The sequence below is a fragment of the Megalops cyprinoides genome, chromosome 5 (assembly GCF_013368585.1).
Source record: "Megalops cyprinoides isolate fMegCyp1 chromosome 5, fMegCyp1.pri, whole genome shotgun sequence".
Lineage (NCBI taxonomy): Eukaryota > Metazoa > Chordata > Actinopteri > Elopiformes > Megalopidae > Megalops > Megalops cyprinoides.
In genome coordinates this window covers 29,392,054-29,414,204 of record NC_050587.1, presented here as the reverse complement: position 1 = coordinate 29,414,204, position 22,151 = coordinate 29,392,054, and the positions used below count along the sequence as shown (strand labels likewise).

The 22,151-nt window shown below is 42.8% G+C and overlaps 1 protein-coding gene across 2 annotated transcripts in view; it reads left to right on the top strand.

Moving 5' to 3' along the window:
* The first annotated feature begins 3,381 nt into the window (after positions 1–3,381).
* Positions 3,382–22,151, top strand: part of pitpnb (phosphatidylinositol transfer protein, beta) — a 35,283-nt gene continuing 16,513 nt past the window's right edge. For both annotated transcript variants that reach the window (XM_036528869.1, XM_036528870.1), the window contains exons 1-7: positions 3,382–3,450; positions 10,915–10,945; positions 15,842–15,987; positions 17,810–17,901; positions 19,484–19,491; positions 20,619–20,693; positions 20,828–20,911. In XM_036528869.1, coding sequence (XP_036384762.1) covers positions 3,431–3,450; positions 10,915–10,945; positions 15,842–15,987; positions 17,810–17,901; positions 19,484–19,491; positions 20,619–20,693; positions 20,828–20,911 — 456 coding nt within the window. In that variant the 5' untranslated portion in view covers positions 3,382–3,430. The remainder of the gene's footprint in view (positions 3,451–10,914; positions 10,946–15,841; positions 15,988–17,809; positions 17,902–19,483; positions 19,492–20,618; positions 20,694–20,827; positions 20,912–22,151) is intronic.

The following is a 22,151-nucleotide window of genomic DNA, read 5'->3' as shown; positions in this document are numbered from 1 at the left end:
AGTTGAGGAAAAAAAATATGGCAAATACATCTAAGAATTGTATGATTCCGCATGTATTTCCTCTTTTCAATAATGTTAAAAACATACATAACTTTGAAAGCATAAACTAAGATGTTTCATACTTGATGCATAACAATTTGATTGTTCTGTTTAAGTAATTCTGTTCTGAGGTAATTCTGGCTTGAAATCAAGTCACTTCCTCCACTTTTAACCTTTTTTTATTAGCAGGATGAGTCTTACTCTAACAAGCAAATATGTTCCCTCACTGTATTTCACTCCAAAGAGGCAACTGAACATTTCAGGCAAACTGTTATTCACACCTTTTTTTTATTTTGTCAGTCAACTTGTATAATTTCATTGTGGATAACTGCATATTTCATTGTGCTGCATACTTTGTAGTCGGTCCCTTAATCCCCTTTGTTCTACTTCTGCTATGTGCATTTCCCAGTTAGGTGCATAACTGCACAACAGTCCTGAGCATATGCAATGCTCAGGACTCTATATGTACATGCACATGGTTCTTATGTGTTTGAAAAAGACAGTAAAAAGAAGGCAAGTGATGATCCATTTGTAATGAGAGGACTGAGACTGTATAACTAGTCTTCCAATCAGCTTCTGCTTAGCGTGCTTGGTGTAGGTGTTTTGTATGGAGGGTGTGTGAGGACAGATTTTGATGGAAGAAATTGATGCTGACAGGTGAGTGGGGCTACCACCAAGAAGGTGGTGTGGCAAGGGAACAACTTGAAGGAAAGAATTATCTCAATTATTTGTAATGATTACCTGAGGGAGAGAATAATCACCTTTGTTTGCCATGGTTACCAAAAGGGTTAACTTTGCAATCATGTCATCATACTATGTCACAAAAGACACTTTTCATAATTGAATCTTGGACTGTTCACAGGAGTGAATTAATGAATTAGGCACCTGCCTGAAGGGGAAGCCAGTCTGTCACAGGTCTATTACCCCAGTCTATCTTTAATTTTAGTCCTAACAGAAGAAAAGCTGATGGAAGTGGTAATGGAATACCTCTAAGCCCCATGTTTTTCCATCATTGTAATTAAATTGATAGGGAACTTAACTTTGAGGCACTTCATTGTGAGGAACCCTATTGTGAAGACAAAGTGGATCTCAGTGAGAACAAGAAGGACAGTGCATTTCAGGTAAGGTCCTGCACCAATTGTTGAAGCATAGTAAAACGGCTTTTAAGAACAAGTGAAAAGCTGTTTAAACCTGGGCACAGTAACACAATAGTAATAGGCTACTTGGGTAAAGTTTTTCATTCAAAACATTACTTGAAGCTTGCATAGGTCTTGATGGAACACTTGCTGAAAGGGATCAACTGTACTGGTGAAACACTCAGGTTTCATGATGGCACTTGTACTGCATTACATGGAATTGTCTTCATTAGTTTAATGAATTAATAACAATTAATTAGAAGGCTTAATTTGACTAAACCTTAGATCATGTTTCTAAATGAATTAATACAATTTCATGCATGAATGTTTTATGTACAACCACAACAGCCACAGCACTGAACTGAAAGCAGCAGAGAGATTGAACAGTACCCTCAGAAACAGCAGTCTGTTGTCTTTAATCATTTCATAGATAATCCACTTGGTTTCTAAGATCTATAATATATTGAGCTGACACAATTGAACTGTATCAGGCACTACCATTTTAACATGCTGTAAATTCAATCCCAAGAACGGCCATGGGAATTGTTATCTATAACTTGATCTAACATGGCTTCTACTGGAAGTCAGAAGCAGCAGTTAGTCTGGATGCGTCCCAGAATGTGACCTGAAGATTAGTTTCTTAATGAGCTGGCAACATGTGTTTATAAATAATGAATGCTTCATTGAAAACCAAAGACAAAGCACATAACATGTTGCTGCTGTAGGAGATGGGTTCAGGGGATATCATGAAAATCTAACAAATGCTGGCACTTTTGACTCATACTTGCACCATCTCAGTTACAGAGATATTGAATGCATTTCAAATGTCTTCCCACTGTATGTGTTACATGCAAGCTTATATTTTAAATAGTGTTCCAGGTCACAGAAAATAGTTCATAGGACATTCAAATAGCTCATTTTTCTGAAGGAGGTCTTTTTTTATGCTTCTTTTTATTTGACTGTGAACAGTCAGGTCAGTCTAGTATCTATGACAGTAGTATGGCATTCTGACTCATGCCCTGTTTTTGGTTAACTGTAATGTTTTTGTCTTCTGTTTGAAAGCATGACAAGCAGCAGACATTATTTCAGGATATATGGTCAGAAAACAAAATGCAAATTGTGCCAACTGTAAACCTGTTGTAATCATTATACATCTAGGTTCAAATTTTACATTGCAAATAGCTACATTTCCATTTTTGTTAAAATCAATGGGTCTTCACAAAAAGGATGTGTGTGTGTGTGTGTGTGCTTTTTTTAGTTTGTCAGGTGATCTTTAACTCAGTGGGACTAATATTCTTGTGTTTCAGCAGAATATATCAAGGCTCATACCAATGGCTTGTTCAGGAGATCCTTCAGTCTTTATATCAGCTCAGGTCGTTATTTAAACAAATTGTAGTCCTTGGTTGGATGGGAAGTTAAACTGACTGTTGTTCCAGGCATCAGTCATCTGCATATTGACAAACAGTTAACTGCAGATTGATAATAGATATAGATAATCTCTTATCTCGCCGGCCATGTATAAGACCTGCCTCGTTCAGCCAGTTTCACGTGCATGAGACAGCTACGCATTAAACCAAGATAGTTATACATGGGAACGCAAGGAGGGGCTTTGCCCTCGCTTTTCATTACACTCATTTAGGTTCACTTCAAAACGTTTGTTTTTGCTTGTCGCTGTGTTAACGGATCGATTCTTCATTTCGTAACTACATATGCTTCCCCTCATCATTTGAGATAACCATCTACTGGAAAACCAGTCGATTTCACATCGCATATACAGTTCATCTAATTGTTTTTCCACTGGACTTAAGATGACAAATTCTGGATACAGTCTCGTAAAATCTCTCATCATTTAATAAACTCTGAAATTGATATTTTTGTAAGATATAGTATTTGGATATACAGATAAATGTATGCACTACCTGGTTGTCATGGACTAGCTACATTCTGAGATAACAATCTAGCTGTCCCATTTCAATCGATTGATTGGTTTGTCTTATTTGTAAAGTCAGTAAAGTAAGCTTGAATCTTAAAATTATATTCTGCTCCGAAAAAACCAATCATTCTTTGGCTCTTCTGCTAACTGACAAAAATAATAACCAATCAATGACGTACTGTGGCCCTTTCCCTACTGGAGCGTTGTCTGTTAGGCGTTCCAAATTTGACCAATCATCGACGATGAGAGGCGGAATTAAATTGTTGTTGATAAGTTCATGTGACGTCAGCATCTGCGCGCAGCCGCAGCCGGTGAAGAGAAGATGGTGCTTATCAAGGAATAGTAAGTCTAAATGTTTCAATCCCATTTCCCCTGTCTTATGTAGGCAACCAGTTAGAGAGAAAAAATACTTTATATTACTGTCATATATAGAGATAACATCACGTGCCATTGTTTTGCGACTGAAACACTTTTTTGCATGATAGGAGGGTATTCTGTTGCTTGGGTGGTGATCTCAGGATGTGGTGGGTGTATTTTACCGGCTTGTGTCAGGCCCGGCCTAGCAGTGGTAACGTTAGCTGCAGTAGTAGCTAAATCGCAGCGTTGCTAACTTAGCTGGCTAACAGGCGCTCTAAACACGCTAAGATATTCGATACGGCGTTATAACCGGTCTGCGTTTGGAATGATTAGCAACATTCCGCCTCCACCCAAAGACGGTACCACTGGCGGGTCCGCCTCTGGAACCGAGGGAGTTTATGACTTTGCTCAAACATTGCTCAGGGTTTTGAAAACTTCACTTTGCTAGCCGACTAGGTGAACCAGGTGATACGATAGCTGAGTGGTGGTGTAAATCAAGTTAGCTAACAGATAGCTACCTACGTCCCTCGTTACGTCCACTTGAAGGGATTGTAGACTTGCTGGTGGTATCCAGTGGTCTTTGAGTCTCTGACGCGTGTTTAGCTGGCCGGCAAGTCAACTGTAACGTTAATTTAGCTAGGGCAAGATAGTCAACGTTGTTTGTATATTTCCATGATCAGGTTGTCAGCCAGGGAGCTAGCCGGCCAGCTAAGTCTTACCTGCTAGCTAGCTAAAGTTACCGTATGGGAAAAGGTAGATCTGCTTTAGCTACAGGGATTAAAAGCACCGTACCAGGTAGCTTTCTAGATTTATTTTCCTGATCGGCATGTGAAGTTCTTGATTGATATAACTACCTTAAGCGGTACTTTACTACGAACCATGTACCAGAGCAGCTTCATTTCTTTCACCGAGAGTTTATTTAAATTTTAAAGGATTCCTTACGTAGCTAGGTTCATTTGTCTCTGTCGAAAACAAGGCGAAACCCGTTTACCGTTCAGGCAAGGAAGCTAAGGTGTCTAATCGTTAGTTATCTAGTGTGAAAATAAATGTCTCATTGGAGCTCATTGTCTTGCATATTGGACATCCTTACAAGTTCAGATTCTTGTTATATATTTGCGCCCCACGTTTTATTGTAAAGTTTCACTATGCCAGCTGGCCGTCTACCTGAATGGAATGCTTAATGCCGTGGATGGCATGACTAAGTTGATAGCTAGCGAGGAACCAAAAACCTGGCACTTCTGTTGGTTCTTCATTGGAGAAAATGGAGCTCTCTCTCTCCTTACATTTGTGATAATACAGCTGATTATCTGGTTATTTAAGGAGCTATGATTTGGGAAAAAAAAACTCTTCTTGAATGCTTGTGAGAAACGCAATTTCTAAGCAAGCAAGAAACAATGGACTTGATTTCCTGCCTGTTTGCCCTTCATGTATGGATACAGCACTGGGACTTTTATTTGGGGGTTGTCCTGGTTAGCTTAGATTTTTTTTTCATCTGCAACAACTACATGCTATAGTCAAGCTAGGTGTCCCTTCCACACACCATTACATCTTATGGCCTCAATATCAAGTCAGAAGGTTTTCCTTCAACGGGTACATTTAGTTCTGCCAAATGCTTTTAATACTAAGCACAGAAAGTCAAGGTTACTTAGATCAATGATTAGAGGAAACCACTGCATAGCATCAATTTAGAATAGTGGTCTTGTAGTGCGCATGAAGTAAGGTTTCCTAAGTTGCTAATTGTAACTTGGCATCATGTCATTATCGAATGGCAAATTTTCAGATTCTGCTTTTCAGGGTAGTATACAGAGACAGAATTTGTATGAACAAGCATCTTGATGTGTCTGTGCTTTAAATGTGTTCTAAGGTGGTACACTGTGAAGGCCTGTGCTGGGTGGTTGTCAGGAGTGACAGCATTGCACCAGTAATTTGAGATGGGTTTGCCGTTGTAATGCACCCAGTTTTTGGCCCTTTTGTATGACTAATAAATAATTTAGCCAAGTGGATGGCTTCCCACCCAGATTAATAGTGTACAATTTCTCCTTCTGCGATGCTTTTCATTTAATTCCTCTGACCAATTAGCCTGTGTCATAGGCCTCTGCCAAACAGGAAATGATCCCTTTAAAAGTTGGAAGTTCAGGGGGCCATGGATGTAACCGCCTCAGCCTACCCAACACTGTGCCATGTGAGGAGTTGTGTCAGTTGTTTCCTGTTGCCAGCAAACTAAGCTGTTGATGTGAGCTATAGTGGCCTGTGTTTCTCCATAGCACTTTCCTGTATTGCGACACCCCCCCCCCCCCACCCCCCAAATATACTTTTCAGAAGACTTAGGAACAGAACTTCTCCGCTCCGTTTTGGAGTCATATGCTCCAGAGTGACGAAGTATGTGTGTTGAATGTCATTCAGCAGGACTGCAGCATTTGTCTGCCATCCATTACTGTTACCTTTTTTTTTGTGCTTTGTGTTGGTCGGCGCTTGTGGTGTAAACATGGTGTGCAGTTTTCAGTGCTCTTTTGCTTTAACACAGGAAATGAATAGAATGAGTGTGGGTGAGGGAGGGGCATGGTGAGGAGAGGTAGGGTAGAACAAATCTTTGCAAGCCAGATGCATTATCCAGTCATATTCAAGGTTAGATTTTAGGTAGTTGGTAAAAAATTTGCTCATTGATTTTCTTGCGTTCTTTAAAGTATCAGGCGTGAGCACAAAATATGTCCATGCCATGCAGTTTCTTTTTGACTTCGGGTGCATCTTCAGTGATAGTCAGTAAGGCCTAATGCTGTTGGAGCTGTATCCTGCCCTGCCTGCTTTTTTTCTAGTTCTCTGTGTCTATTTTAGCAACTGCCTGGGGACCACAAATAAATAAATAAATATTGGACCCAACCCTTAAAATATGAAAACCACCTGTTAGAAATTGTGGAATTATCATTCAAATGGGTACAATGAAGGAATTCACGGAATAAAGCTAAAATGTTCTAGAAGACCTTGTTTAAAAATTGATTTCTTCCTGCGGTATGAAAAAAAGCGCAGTGCGTGTTTCCTTTGATATGTTAGCCTTACTAATTCTGTTTGTCCCTAGGAAGGCTGCGGTTTCAGTTGTCATCCCTCCAGCATTTTATCAAAGAGCTTGTTTTTTGGTGTTTTGATGCTTGCGCTGGTTGCCTGAGCCAGGAAGGAAATGAACTGAGATAAGAGAGGGTCTGAGATTTTTTAAGGGGAGTGGCGGAGGCCGAGAGAGTGGGCAGGCGAGGTGCGCTAATTGCCACCATGTTTTTGTTTGGTTCTTTAAGCAGTCACTTTCGGCGCTCAGGGAGTCAAAGCTCAAGTGGATTGGAGTAGCTTACAACAAAACCAAGGTTCAGGGAAATTAATCTGAATAATGAGTCTGGGTAATTCTGAATTTACAAACAAGTAAATGGTGTTCTCATATGTGTGTGAATCGGTCGGGGATACCTTAGGACTGAATAAGTCAAGTGAAAAAAAAAGAACTTAATTGATAGTGGGCAAATTCCTGCCCTACATTTTCATTAACACTCTTGATTTGATTGTGTTGACAGTGCAGGTATGAGCCACAGTGAGCCACCAAAGGCCGTTTGTCTTCAAAAGTACGTCTGTTGGACTGCACCTTAAAGTGGGTGTGAATGTGTGTTAAGGGGTTCTAGCACCTTCATAAATCCACATTCATGTTTCATTTTGGGCGTACCAACATTGTGATACTAGACTGAATACCAACAAACAGGCCAATTGGGTGGCAAACAGAATTCATGAAGGCATGCGTATTAACATTTAACGTTTAGCATTTCACCCTTGATTGGCTCACTGACAGCTGCCAGGGTGGGGCCTGGCTTTGTGAAGTTTTCAAGCGACTTTTTGACTCCTCTCAGGCTTGAAAGCTTTTGCCGCTCTGGCTGTTAAGTGGTTGTACTGTGGGAAGCTGCAGGGTGCCCCATGCGGTTTTGCACCCCTTTTCCCTCTAGGTGCAAGGGTAGTGGCTGTCCTCTCAAGGCTTGATACAGCATTCAGAAATCAATCACCATCACCTGCATGTCGTAGCCATCATTATCTGTCAGAGGTTAAATCAATAGGTGACGTAACATAAGGCATTGCAGGACATGGCTGACTATCTCCTTATGGTACCCTTGCGACCTTGAACTGCTGGGGCCTCTTAGATCCTGTTTCCCTGAAACTGACGTTTCCATTCTATCTAGTGTACATATCCTTATCTCTGAGTAACACATTTAAACAAGGTTTTTTTTAAAAATATAATATGGGGTTTTCAGGTTCTTGAAATAAACCTAAAATATAAGACTGGAGCAGATGTAAAGACAAAGTACAGAGTGGTTTGTTTAAGTGAAGGCTGAAATGTCCTTTTCAAGGATAAGACCAAGCTGCTGAACATTATTTTCATAGGGAATATAATGGTGACACCATATTCTTTTTATTATTTACTTTTAGATAACACACTTATGGTGTTTTAATTTTTTAAATAATTTGTGAAATGTATACATGAACCATAAAGCTCCCCTTACAATTCTTCTGAATCCCTAAATAAGCCAAATAAGTTCTTTCTGTAAATATGGATGGATGGATAGGCTCACAGATAAATATTTTGTGTGTGTCTTCAGCCAAACTATGTTCAAGCTTTTTTGTTTTCTACCCAAATGAACTTAGTGGCCTTTAAGGTAAACATGTCCATCCAACAATTTGTTTTTTTGCAGTGCTGTCAAACAGCTTGTGCGTGCAGCTTGTTTTTACTTGCCTAAAAGCAGGTTGGGTGGGGGTGGCGGGGGGTGTGGGGTATGGCGGGATAGGTTTACGCTGAGGCCTGTTGCAGTTTTCACACTCGAAAGGCTTCGCTCAATTGCCTGTGCGTACAGTACCCTCCCTGTTAATCTGAGCCATAGTTCTTCTCCACAGCGACCAGCGGTGTTCTGAGTGACACCCCTCTGTGCTCTCATCCCCGTGTTCTCGGCCCCCATGGGTCTGTTTGTGAGCCTGCCCTATTGATTTACAGGCAATGCTGTTTGTCAGTGTCATCCTATCAGCCCACTGTGGTTCTTGTGGCCAGAGGTGCCAACATGCTGTCGCTGTTGTCCTGCTCAACAGGTGAATTTGTGCTTTTGGACCTTATTATTCTTTCTAACATTTCAGCACGCCAACGTGTGTCACAAAGGTGCACCACTCAAAAATTACATAAAACATCCAAACACCAGATAGGTGTGATGTAAAGTGGTGACTTAACCTTTGCGTTTTAGCCCTGTTTAGTAAATGTTTGCTGCGTGTCTCTGAACGTGTTTGGAATATGAACTGTGGTTCTCCGCCTACATTCACACTGTGTTGTTTCTGAAGAGAGCCTTTTCCAGCAGCTTTCCAGTTTAATGTTTGCTGTCCAACAGACCCCCCACTGATCGCAGCTGTTAGCTACACTCCTCAGTTCAAATCTTGAAGGCTCCTATTTTGTCTGTTGTAGTGATACAGCTGTAGGTGTTCATATAATTTGTGTAGATGGTCAAAATAACAGTGAATTTATTGTGAGTGGCACACCCCTGTGTTCAATGGTGTTATTATTGAAAACAAATTCTGTGGTGGGGGTCTCCCATGCTGCCAGACCCAGCACTTGGCTGTCTCCAGGAATGCCGGAGTAACAGGGCTGGAATCCGGCCTCCCCCACCTCCCTTATCACGCTCTTCAACACCCCAAAAAAGTTGAGCGAGCCGACTGTTCTGGAGTCAGCCGGTGCACGTCCCTCTGCTTCCAGCCCCGAGGCCTGCCACCGCGGAAAGTGTGAGTCACTCGGGGCTGCTGGTTGCCAGTCTGAGTGGGCCCGTGGTCAGGAGTGACGTAACATCCCAGATTTGGTCAAACTCTGATTCAGCCTCTGCCTGCTGAAGGACCTCACTGCCCCGCCCTGTCCCAGCCCTGGTCCCTGCCTTTCACTTTGGGGACTTTCCCCCGTTCACCTACAGGGGGATTGACACAGCGGTGTGTGTGTGTGTGTGTGTGCATTTATGCTGTGCAGTCAAACCCCTCAGCTCTCAAAGCCTTGGCTAGGTCCTTTAAAGTGGTGAGGCAGTTTCCTCGTTTTAGGCAGTGAATTGCTGGGTAGGCTTAATTTTAATACTACAGAGAAAATGCATTTCAAACCGTAAAATTAAAACTAAAACCTCCTCACGGGGTAATGTGATTTCTTCTGGAAACGTTTTAATTGTCTTATATCGTTAGGTCAGACAAAACGCTTCACACTTGCTAAAACAGAGGGGCTTGTGTAAGATGAGAATTGTCTGATTCAGCTGCCCAAAAGATGCCATTTAAGTCTCTAAACAGTTTTCAGATGGTTTCCCGTTCTTAATTTAGCACTGTGACCGCAAAGTAGGTGTCCCTTGGTGTTACCTTGTCCAGAAAACAAAACAAAAACAAGCAATGCTCCAAAACAGGGATGGGAGTCAGGCAGCTGAAATTCTATCCAGAAAAGGGCAGATTTCCCAGTATCTAAATTGTTTTTATTAATCATAAAAATACAGAGACAGATCCACTTTGTTCTTTTGGCTGGTAGAGCATAAGGACTCCATGTGTTTCAAATGGACATTTCATAGCATGGTTTTCGTGCTGGGAACGTGTGAATGGAATCAGCCCCCCCGGCTGTCTGCTGGGCGGGCGGTGAGTGGCCCGGGGGGGGGTGAGGCACCGTGCGCCTCCCTCGCAGCACCGTTACGCAAGTGTGGCACGGAGCCCTCCCTGCGGCTCACCGGCGAGCGCACCGCCCGCCCGCTCGAGGCCGGTCCCGTCTCCGCCCGAAAAACCCGGCACGCGCACAGCTCAGGGCCCGGGGATTGAGGGGATTGGTGGGATTGACAGGGCTTTGCACGCGGGGCCAGGTGGCCAGACCCACGATGCGGGGAGGAAAGGGGTCAGCCGAGGGGCTGCTCCGCCCCCCCCGCCGTCCCGTCTGCCATTACGTGTGTGCGTGAATCCAGCGTGTCCCTTGGGGGATGACGGCCGCTGTCATTTTCTGCTCTAAGAGTCACCCGGATGTCTGTGCTCTCCTCCCTGCCTCTGGTGTGGGTTTGTGGCCAAAGCCATGATCACCACTCTGCTTGCCTAGATGAGTTGTTCTCAGCTAGTCATATAATGAGATGGGAGGCAAAATTTATATATATGTAAATGTGTGTGTTAATATATAATAATTTATATGTAATTATAAACATGCATGTATAATCATTCATAAGTTGTATTGAGGTAATGTGTGTATATCTGTGTGCCCTACGTACTCTGCTTGAAAATATATGTGTGTACTGTGTCCACACAGCCAAACACCTACAGCGGTGATGGTATCATTTTGTTGGAGTGTTTGTCTTGGCTCATTTTTACCATCTGCCCATGATTTTTTTTCTTTGTCTTGACCATCCAGTTTTATCGACCTTATAAAGTGATCCTTTCCTCTCTCCTCTCTTGCAGCCGTGTGGTTTTACCCTGCTCGGTGGAAGAGGTGAGTATTGCCCTCTTCATTGTCGTGGCTACAGCATTGCTGTTACTGTGATGAATAGCATTGCCAGTGTTGTTGGTCACCATAGTCATCCATGAGTTTTTTTTGTTTGTGCTGTAATCATAGCCTGTATTTTCTAACTGCCCTTATTCATTCAGAGACTTCTGAGTCATTACAGTTTTTTTTGTTATGTAACATCAAACATCATATAGTATAGTGTTTCACTACAGATCTGATTCTCTACAGTGCATATGTTACACAGATACCCCCATGGTAGTTCATATGTTCAAGATCTATTTTTATTTTCTCAAACTGAAACAGCATGGCTGGGGGGGGGGGGGAAACTGATGCTCCTTAGGGCAGATTTTCATGTGAAGGTATTCTTGTGCGTTCTTGTTTTAAGATAAATAATGGGAAACGGGAGGGTGGCTGAATTAAAGTTTGCTTCAGTCTGCAGCCCTTACTTGCGGGCTTACTTCAGCTCCCTGTTGCCAGGAGCGGTAATGGTTCAGTGCTATTTTTATTATTATTGTTCCTTGCTGCCAGCAGCATGAATGTGTGACTTAGGAAGACATTATGAGTGACCTCAGTTTCCTTCATCCTCTATTTACGTGTAGCTGGCGGTGTCATTCCGCAGAGACACTGGGAGGGGGCCCCTTTTGTTTATAGTGTTAGTGTTTTTTTTCCCTCCTTTCGTTCGCAAGGCAATTTTCATAAAGCATTCCCGGCTCCCTTTCTCGCCATATAAGGGCACGAGTGGCTGTTGCAGCATGGGTGAGCTAGTTATTACCATAGTCCAAACTGAAAGAACACAATCTCTTCACAGAAGGGGGGGGGGGTGAAGGAAAGTGCTTACAAAAAGTGGGAGACCAACGTGGGAGTAGCTTTGCGGTTTAAAAGCCAATTACCATATGACTGCAGTAGAAAGCTTTATTTCCACTGTCTAGGTCAGCAGAGAACAGGTGCACTCCTGTCTCAGATTTCTTGTTAACGGTCAGATGTTTGGGGAAGTTCGGGCCTGAATAGTCTTCCTAATGACCGAAGATACTGAACCCTCAATGTGGAGCTGGGTTTGCTGCTGAGTTTCGGTTTTGGGTGTGGTCACAGCTGTAGGGGCTTTTGTCTAATAGAGTTGTTGTATTTTAAGCCGTTATTAGTCGGTCTTGTTGTCTTGGTGACAGTATACAGAGCAGGAAGGGAAGAAGGATGTGTGTCCTGTTCTGGTTAAGGTTTACACATGCTATCACTGCTCAATCAGAAACACCAGTGAGGTTCACAAAGACAGAACCCTCAGAAACAGTAGGATCCATTTAAAAAAAAAAAAAAAACGAGGGTGTGTAGATTGTGCTCATTTTTTCCTTGGCACGCACCAGCCTGTGTTTACCACATCTGTATGCGTGTTGTAACAGGTGGTGGTTGAGGTTGTTATGCTTGCGGGAGTCTTTGACATTAGCCATGCTGAGGAATGCTGGGATCTGAGAAAACGCAGAGGAAGAGGCCAGAGAAAGAGCAGCTGCAGAGGGGGTTTACGCCCTGTGCTGTCCTGAGCTGCCCTGTCTGTAGCCAGCACCAAATCTAAAGAGGAACAGGTATTCTAGGGAGGAGCAAAACCCTCAGAAGAGAGATCTCAGACAGGAAGCCTAATGCAGCAGAATAACTCAGTTTAACATAAAGCACAATAATTTCCATGGAGGTAAGAGTGGGGATGGGGTACTGAGTTCTGTCCAGTTAAGTTGGAAGTCACAGCTGTCAGGAGCCTTTGCTACATGGGAGGGGGAATGCTACCTACCTCGGCATTATAGCGATCGTTTGGACAGCAGCCCTGGCAGCGGGATCAGGGCTCTGGATCGATCTGCAGGTCTCAAACCCGTGAAGGGAGTCTCACTCCGTGTCCAATCCCATCAGATCCTCCACCATCCAACATTACTCCCCAGAGGGTTTCCGACAGCCAAGGTTTCGCTGTCTGAAATTTAAAATTGAGACGGATAGAAAAGGCACAACATATTATGCAATTTCTCAAGTTGGTGCCAGACTGTTTATTTGAAAGCGAAGTCTCCCCCCCCATTCCTCCTTGAAAATTGTTAAGGAAACGGCGCCGAGCTTCCTCTGCTCTCTGCCCTTTGACCCCCCACTCATGAGTCATCATGTTACAAACAAAGAAACTGCAGACCTCTCGCCAGCCCCGCTTGTTGTTCCAGTCAATAAGGAGAGCTAATATTGATTCAGGTTCACAAAGAATATCAGCGCACACAGATTACATGCGGCTTTGCTTTCAAAGACAAACACGGGAGTCGTTTTTGACGGGAAGCGCTGCACCGCTGTGTAAATCTAGTCTTCAGCAGATGAGAAGGTCTTGTGGCAGAACATTACTCATACTGTATGCTGGTGTGGAGCTGCGTCCTGCATTAGCCCCGACCGCTGACCCTCGATGGGGTTCCACCTCTGGAACCATGTCCTAGATTGCCAGCAAATCAGCCAGTCCGAACCTTCAAGGCCTTAGCTGTCTAAAAATGACATACTTACTCCCCAGCTTCTCATCACTGCGGAGGGAATAAAACGTGTCCCTTTCCGGGTTGCATCTCCAGCTGACCCAAGCTGCATAGTTCTTCTTTTAGGAACATTTGGATGCATGGTAACTTTATTATTGCAACTCGGTTGTAAATGTATTTTCTAGCCACTTGGAAATTTCCTTAAGCAGCTTTTCACTGGGAGTGCCAATTCCATCCAAGCACTATTGATTGATTAAAGAATTGCTTAATTGATTCCGCAGCAGACACTTTTCCAACAGTATCAGTGCAGTGGCTCTGACAGTGTCCTTGTGGTTGACACCCAGGATTCTGAATCAACCAATGGGAGGTGCAGCCGCTGTATAGTCAGCACTACAGCTAGTTTGATTTCCTGTAAAAGCAGACAGGAAGCCAGGGACACATCCCAGCCCACCAGGGGCATGAGGTTATGAGAGAGAGAGGTGCTGCCAAGGAGAGAGAAGTGCTTAGACCAGCAGAAAAGTAAGGAAAGGCTCATCTGTAAAACTGAGTCTCCACAGGCACAGGAGAAGTCTGAGGTAACTGTACCATTCTTGCGTTGATTTTGCTGTGTGTTATCAGGGGCAGCTTGCGTATCATCCCTAATAGGTAGCAATACATTTACGAAAGCATTTCAGGTTAAGTTTATTGCTGAACAGAACAACTGCAGCATCCCGCATGGGATTTTGCAACCAGTCGGTGGCTAGAGCAAATCCGTAGCTTCATGTTTCATGATACACTGACGCATCATTCGTGTGCGCTTAAGCATGCATTTCAGGGAGTGTAGCCTCATTGTATGTATAACTGTATGCTAAAGTGATGGCGTGCATCATCATTGTGTGTGTCTATGTGTGTATAAGCATGCATCCTCAGAGGTGTGTGTGTGTTTGTGTGTGTGTGTGTGAGAGAGAGAGAGAGAGACTACAAACTTGCGTCCTCAAAATGTATACATGCGTGGAAACTTGCGGCCTGCCTGCTGTGATAATGTATCCCGGTCTCTTGGGTGCTCCTCTCTGCGCTGCTAGAGCTCTGGAACAAACCCGCTGCATTGTCTCTACGCTGGGATTAAGGGTTGCGGCACAATAGCGTATTTGTTATTGTGGGACTGAGGGGTTGGGGGGGGGGGGGGGGGGGCGCTCTCCGCGGCTGTACCGACCCTCTGTGGAACAGTCCGACACAATACTGAGCCTTGTGAGCCTGGCCCAGGCCCCCACAGGGACATTTTCACAAGGCCCCTAATCAGATTAGACCCATTAAATGTCTAACTCCGAGTTATTGTCCTTCCCAAAGCTGCCTTGCACATGAATGTGTTTGTGTAAGGCCACTATTCCATATGTTTGGCCCTTGCCTCGGACTGTTTTGATTGCTCGAGGAAGAATTCTTTCATGAGATTTAGCCCCAAAACCGAGGCAATAACACAAGTAGCCATGTGCTGCCACTATGTACGGAGGGGCATTGGTTATATAGTCAGCAGATTATCCATAGGAATGAGTTGGGGAGCTGTGATTAGGCATTGAATATGCCTTGAATAATCTCAAATGTTAACCTACAGTGCCAACAAATTTTTCACTTACCATCTGAGCTACAATAGCTAGCTGTGTTACTTCCATGGACCAACTAGATTAACTTTGCTGTCTGTGTCCTGGAATAACTCTCGTCTTTATGTCAGTCCTCATTATTCAAAGAAGTAGTTTTTCAGTTCTACATACTGTACATGTGTATTGTTTTAAATCATGTCTTAATGTCTGATATATTGAACTGGACTGTCATTGTTTATAATCGGCTGCATTGCCCATAACATTTGAAATTGGTTAACCAAATATATTTCTAATAGGTATTTCGGCTCAATTCAATTAGCAACCGTGGCAGGCAAAAGTGAGCCCCTACATAACTGCTACGGTGGATAATACACACCATCATACATGTGCAATAAAATGAACAATAGATGAATAAGTCGATTTTAATTTTCTCTAATTTGATTAGATTAAATGTAATTAATCAATGTTAGTGTCATCAGAGTAATTAACAGGATTAATTGGGGCATGGGCTGCTGTCAGCCTATGCCCCAGTGAATCCTGTTAATTGTTGTTCATTTTTCATTTATTGTTTATTGTTCATTTAAAAAAAGAAACGAGTCACGTGAAACAAAATAAGACGCTTTGAAAGTAAGAACTGTTGTTCTGTTGTCTTTATCACTGACCTGTGTGGTAAAGCTTAATTCTGTATCGAGTGCAGACTCGTTTTCAGTTTTATCACGTCTTGGAGAGCTTCAGTTTTACTGAATTGTTTGCTGGCTCTGTGTTTGTCAGTAACATCACTGTTTTTTTGGCGCTGCCGCTGAAGGCCATCTCCACTCTGTGTATCGCCCCTGCAGTACCAAGTGGGGCAGCTGTACTCTGTGGCTGAGGCCAGCAAGAACGAGACGGGCGGCGGGGAGGGCATCGAGGTGCTGAAAAATGAGCCCTACGAGAAGGAGGGAGAGAAAGGACAGTACACACACAAAATCTACCATCTAAAGAGGTGAGTTGGACAGGGACGAAGAACAGGGAGCATGCAAAATCTTCCTTCTGAACAAAAGGGTGGGGCTTCGGGTGGGCCATATTCATAATAAGTACAGTGGACAAAGTGACGTAGGGGCAGCAGTGGAGCATAGTGGTAAGGAGCAGGACTCGTAAACGAAAGGTTGCTGGTTCGATTCCCCACTGGAGCACTGCTGTTGTACCCTTGGGCAAGGTACTTATCCCAGAATTGCCTCAGTAAATATTGAGCTGTATAAATGGATAACATCTAAAAAAAATTGTAACCTATGTAAGTCGCTCTGGATAAGTGTGTCTGGATAAGTGCTAACATCGTAATAAAAAATCTAGTTCTTTATTCTTGATTGAGAAATTTAAGGACAGGGAGTGTTTTTGAGAGAAGATTCTATGGTACCTGATTTTTCATTGGTGCCAGCCTTGAAAGGCAAAGATGGCATAACTAGATTGAACCATAGATAATTGGTTACAGCAGGCGTATGCGATTCCAGTTTTAAAATGCCGGGGGGGTCAGCTGGTTCACATACTGGCTCATGTTTTAATTGAATTTAAATTTTAATTGATGTCATTATTTGGGGTAGGAAGTCAATTCATCAGGTGTCCCAGGAGTAGCAGTTGCTAATTGAGAGGCAACCCTAAACCTGCATGACTCTTGCCCTCGAGGACTGAAATTGGGCATCCCATGGTAATAATATCTACAGCCAGCTGGCACTGTTTGATGTTTGCAATAGTCAGAGCTCTACATGAAGAAAAGGAAGCCTGTTGCTTTGATATTTGACAGCTGGGTAGAGATGTTTGTGATTGTGAGCAGATAGCAAGCTATGAAGCCAGTTCCCTGCTTGCTCTGGTATGTAAACTCTGAAGGAATTGTGGACATCTTTTTCCCTATCCTTTTAAAGGTACTCAGTCCACATATAAATTTTTATAAACTCAACCCATATATTAATTATTCAGTTCAAGCTAAAATGGAACAATAATTAGCATTAAATTGGAACACACAGTCCATCTGGCTGTTAATTCGTAGGGTCACTTAAATATCCATTTTGCAACTTGCTTAAAAAATAAGATGCATGAATTGCATGAATTGCAGCGAATGGGTATTTCTTTTGTGTGATGTTAAGGTTTTTTCTTCCTTTTCTTGGTGATATTTATGATATTTATCTCAAAATCGAAACCTATGATAAGTATCCACGACTATTGAGTATAAGATGCAGAATCGAACCTTCTCTTATACTCCAAAATAAATGCACGCAGATCAGTAGGCACTGGGTGGCAACACCCAGTAGTCACACGATTACGCGTTATCCAATCACGGTAGGTTATTACAGGCACTGAGTTAGCAGAAACAGAGATGATATATTAGTTTGAGGAAGGCCACTCCCACATGGGTTCCAACTTTAGCTTTTTGGAAACCAGTCAACACAGACAGGCTCTGCATCCAAGCAATGCTGCTGCATAACCACATTCTCCACCAAATGGATGGGGTCAGGATTTAAGGTGGGTAAGCTCATCCTGGATCAGTTGTCAGGGACAGACAGTACCAGGAGTCTGCTAATCAGACTTTGAATCACTGTTACCCGGAGAGCAAATGGTTTCATCACGCAACTGTTAAAAGCACTCGAGCGAAACAGGTGTCACATAGGTGCAGTGACAGTTGACACATAAACACAGCGTAAATGGCAAATCAGTCCGAAAGCAGTGCAGCACATGTGTCTTCAGTGCCAAGTAATCTAAGAGGTGCACGTTATAAATTTATAGGGGGTGAAACTGAATGGCATCTCCGCTCCTGTCTTGTTCACCCCTTGCAGTAAAGTTCCTGGGTTCGTGAAGATGATCGCACCAGAGGGAGCCCTGGTGTTCCATGAAAAGGCCTGGAATGCCTACCCATACTGCAGAACCAGTGAGTCACACCCGGCTCTGCCGAACCTCACTCAGCCACATCCTACCTGTAACTGCACACTGTAAATGACACCAGCAGCCGCTGCATAAACCAATGGAGGAGAACCTCAATACATTGTTGCTCTCTATAAGGATGTGGAGTTTGCTTTAGGAATGTGGTGGGGGGGGGGGTCATTCATGAAACAGTATGTTAAACTTAACACCTGGTTCTTTAATGAATGAGTTAAAATTCTCATGAAACAAAGTTTTATAACTACAGAAAAGATGTTTTGCTGAGCCGTGTGTGTTGAATTTAAGATGTTTAAAATGCTTTGGAACGTCCAGTAGTAATTCTTTATATTAAATGTTTCTAATTTTTTTTTTTTTATTTATTTATTTATTGATGGCAAAATGTAAACTCCACAATAGATCAAACCACATGCTAGTCTTTGGTATCATGCTCTCAATTATTAATTTCCTTTCTCCTTAAGTGACCTTCAGGCATATGAAGATAAAGCTTTTTATTTGAAGACTGTAGGATAGCTTTTTTCCAGAAATATTTTAAGAAGTTTAACGTCAACTGCCACTTTGCCATTCTGTGTGTGTCTCTGCTCTGCCTGTGACTGAAAATAACTCCACAAACATTTTCCTCATTCACAGGCATTTTCACACTACAGTCAGTTAAGAAAGCTTGAGTACAACTAACCTAAAGTCACTGCAGTCAGCATGATTATTCCTTGTTTTCCACATTAAATTTGCCCCTGTTAATTACTTAGATGCAATCATGTGTCTATAAAAAGTGCGCCTCATGCCAGGTATATAAAAAGCATCATCACAATTCCACACTTCCGCTTTCAGGTTGAAAATCCTGGTAAATTTGATAGATCTAAAGTGATGCTGAAATCCCTGGATTTAGCAGTAGCTTAGGTGTTATATTTAGCATTGCAACTGAGCGAAAGCATGCAAAGGGATAAATTGTGCCTGCCCTGTGAGTATAGCACAAAGACAGAAAGGAAGGAGAAGGTCCAGAACGTCATGAGCAATTATCAAAATTAATCGTTCATTTAGGCCTTTTTGTTGGAGTAGTCTTTAAACTGTGAAAATCAACAATGCTACCATTTTTTCTCTAAAGTGGTAAAACACATTTACTGTAAAAGATGGTTAGTCAGTCACTCAGAGGGTTGGTGACTGAAAGACACTCCTCTTTCAAGGCTGCTGCGTCCAGTCACAGCCAAAATGCTCTGCATTAGGGCTTGCACATTTTTCTGTCGTTGTATTCAGTAATGTGTTCAGTTTGATATGAGGAAAATCAAGACAGGGACTGTTCTTTTTCTGAATCCCCTTGCATGTTTACGAAATTTGAATTTCAGTGGTCTCAAACCATACAGTGATTTCCTGTGTAATCGGTTCGGGGAGACGAGTAGTTTTGTATGTCAAATGTTACTTTTGACCTGACGCTTTAACCCTCAAAATGTTTAGTCTGAGAATACCGCACTTGTTTGGTCTACAGACATCTTTTGTGTGATGTATGTGTATTTTGACGGATCTAATTGTTTATTTTTTTCTCCTTTTCCTCCTCTGCATACTTGCTCCATTGGCTTCAGTTGTGACGGTGAGTAATGCGAAATCTAAACCCTTCCCCATTGTTTGTGTCAGTGCTGGAGATAAGTGTGGTGGATCATATAGTGTGTAGTGCTCACCAGTTGTGAACGGTGGAGGCCTTGCATCTCCAAATTTGTATCTTTGGGAAGTTGGGGTTAAAGAGGCTGGCCCTGGACAAGGCTGCAGGTGTTATGAGAGTAGTCTGAAGTCTGCCAACACACAGCCAAGAAGAAGGCGGACAGTCACGCATGGAAAAACCTGTCACTGAGGTTTTCTCTGCTGCTTGTTTCTTCTGAACCCTTAATTAGTAAATTGGATTAATGTTCAGACTTACCCAGGCCAAATGACCGTGATGAAGGAATTCTGTGCTACTTTTAGCACATTTAATTTTAGATGTACCTAGACTGTAGCTTTCTAGGAATAGTTTCTCCTGCCTTACTGCCACAGGTCTCCCCCCAGCCCCTGCCCCCAATAGTTTATCTGTTGATTATCTAAAATATAAATAGTAATGCTAGTTGTAAATACTAATAATAGTTGTAAGATTTTTTTCTGTTGGCTAAGAGCTAAACCTGGAGGGCTGGAGACTTTAGTAAATAACGAGTTAAGATCTTCAAATATAATTTTGGTAAACCAGAGGCCAGCAACAGATTCTGTATTCTGTTAGAATGTAATTGCCAGTCTCACTGTAGGAATATCAATACACACATTTAAACACAAAAATTGGTAATATTAAATTCAGCTGTGTGTCACTGTACACACACACGTCAGTTTGTGAAGACTGACTGTACAAAGAATATGAGTAGTTGCATTTTAGTGGGCTCAACCAGTTTTCCTCATTCTTGGAGGATGGATACAGTTTCTTCCCTTTATCTTCACTCACAGTGCTTGCTCTCCTCTGATTCGTCTCTATACTACATGTCAAATATTAACCCCAGTCACATACATGTTGCATGTGAAGAGAAAAGCGAACACGACAGTGGGTAAATCTAGTTGCTAAGGGACTGTTGTTAATGAAAGTGAAGACCCGGGTAGCGGCCCACTGGGATTGGACTTCCCTTAACTGGGACAAATTTAATTTAAAAATAATTTTTGAGTTGTTTGTGCTGACTTGCTTTTGCCTCCTTTTCTCCTTTTCAGAATGAGTACATGAAAGATGACTTCTTTATTAAGATCGAAACATGGCACAAACCAGACATGGGAACGATAGAAAATGTGAGTGAGCAGCTGTGTCCCCCCGGACTGTTGTATCCTCATTCTGACACTGGCACCGGCTCTTTTTTTCCCTTTTCTCTTTTTTTCTTGCCAGTAGTTCTCTGACTGTTCCTGTGTCCTCTTCTGATCGGCAGGTACATGAACTCGATGCCCCCACATGGAAGACAGTGGAGGTGGTGCCAATCGACATAGCAGACAGAGAGCAAGTCGCGCCTGGTGTAAGTGCATATTGTTGACTGACTGACCAATCCTCACAGAACTATTCACTGCGCTATGCTGCTGTCCTGGCTGTAGAATCTTTGCTGCCACCCTGTGGCCCTTCTCGGTAACTGCTGTGCTCTGCCAACATGCATAATACTACTTTTTGCACTGTTGAACTCGAGTCAAAGCTGGTTGACATGGATTACTTTTTCATGGCCCACAAAAAACCTATAGACATCACACATTGATTGTTTGCATTTGCCCAGATCAAGGTAGTTGCCTGGGCTCCTCCTTCAGTCAAAGTCTGTGATTTTTGCCCTAAGAAAATAGACTCCATCTTGCCTCTGCCGACATCTGTTTATTTACTGTGATCACCGACAGCAATGCTGCTCTCTGCTTTCTGTGTTCATTGCTTCAGACCTCTTGTGCCGGATGCAGCATAGTTAAGTGATGATTCCACCCACGGCTTGTTTGCTCGGAGGCAAGCACCAGGTCATCCCAACAAAATGGTAGCAGGAGACCTCCTGGAACCTGAATTAATGCCATTTTCTCAGCGGCTGTGTTCAAGTGTTCTTTGCCTGTGCCGCGTTGGCTCAGCTCTGCTCAAGGGGGTTGCTTTCGAGTTGAATTTCTGCAGGTCTACCTGATCTTCAGATCCCTCTCTTCAGTGTTAGAGCTCAGCTGTGCTTCACTTCAGTATTTGCATTCATCTATTTAGAAGGTAGCTTGAGAAACACATAAGTATAAAATGAAGACAAAATGATGATGCATTGGCTACATGCACAAATTTTTGTTTTGTTTTAGTGTTTCAGTGTTTTAGCAGTCACTTTCAACTGGTGGACTTCTGCCATAATGCAGGTGTAGTTACATGAAGTTAATTACACATCATTATAATTGGCCACTGCAATCAAATCAAGGGTTTAATGTTACGTAATTAGCTACCTAGGCACACTGTTATGCAACATTAAAATGCACTGTCTCCCATGGTGACACAATAAAACATAATAGACACATAAAAGACACTTCTCTTCCTCATTGTTTATGTGAGGCATAATGATGGAAAACACCAGTTCTTTATCCCTCAAGACTCAGCCTGGGGTCAGGTGCACCTCAAGGTGAACATCAATGCAGGAGAAAACAGCCACATTCAGGTGTAGCTGAATGTGAGCGACTCAGCTTGGTTGCACCTGTACATTCGGAAAGGGGCATAAGAGTGCTGTTGCAGCGGTTGGCAACATTCAAACTGCTGTGTTTTCT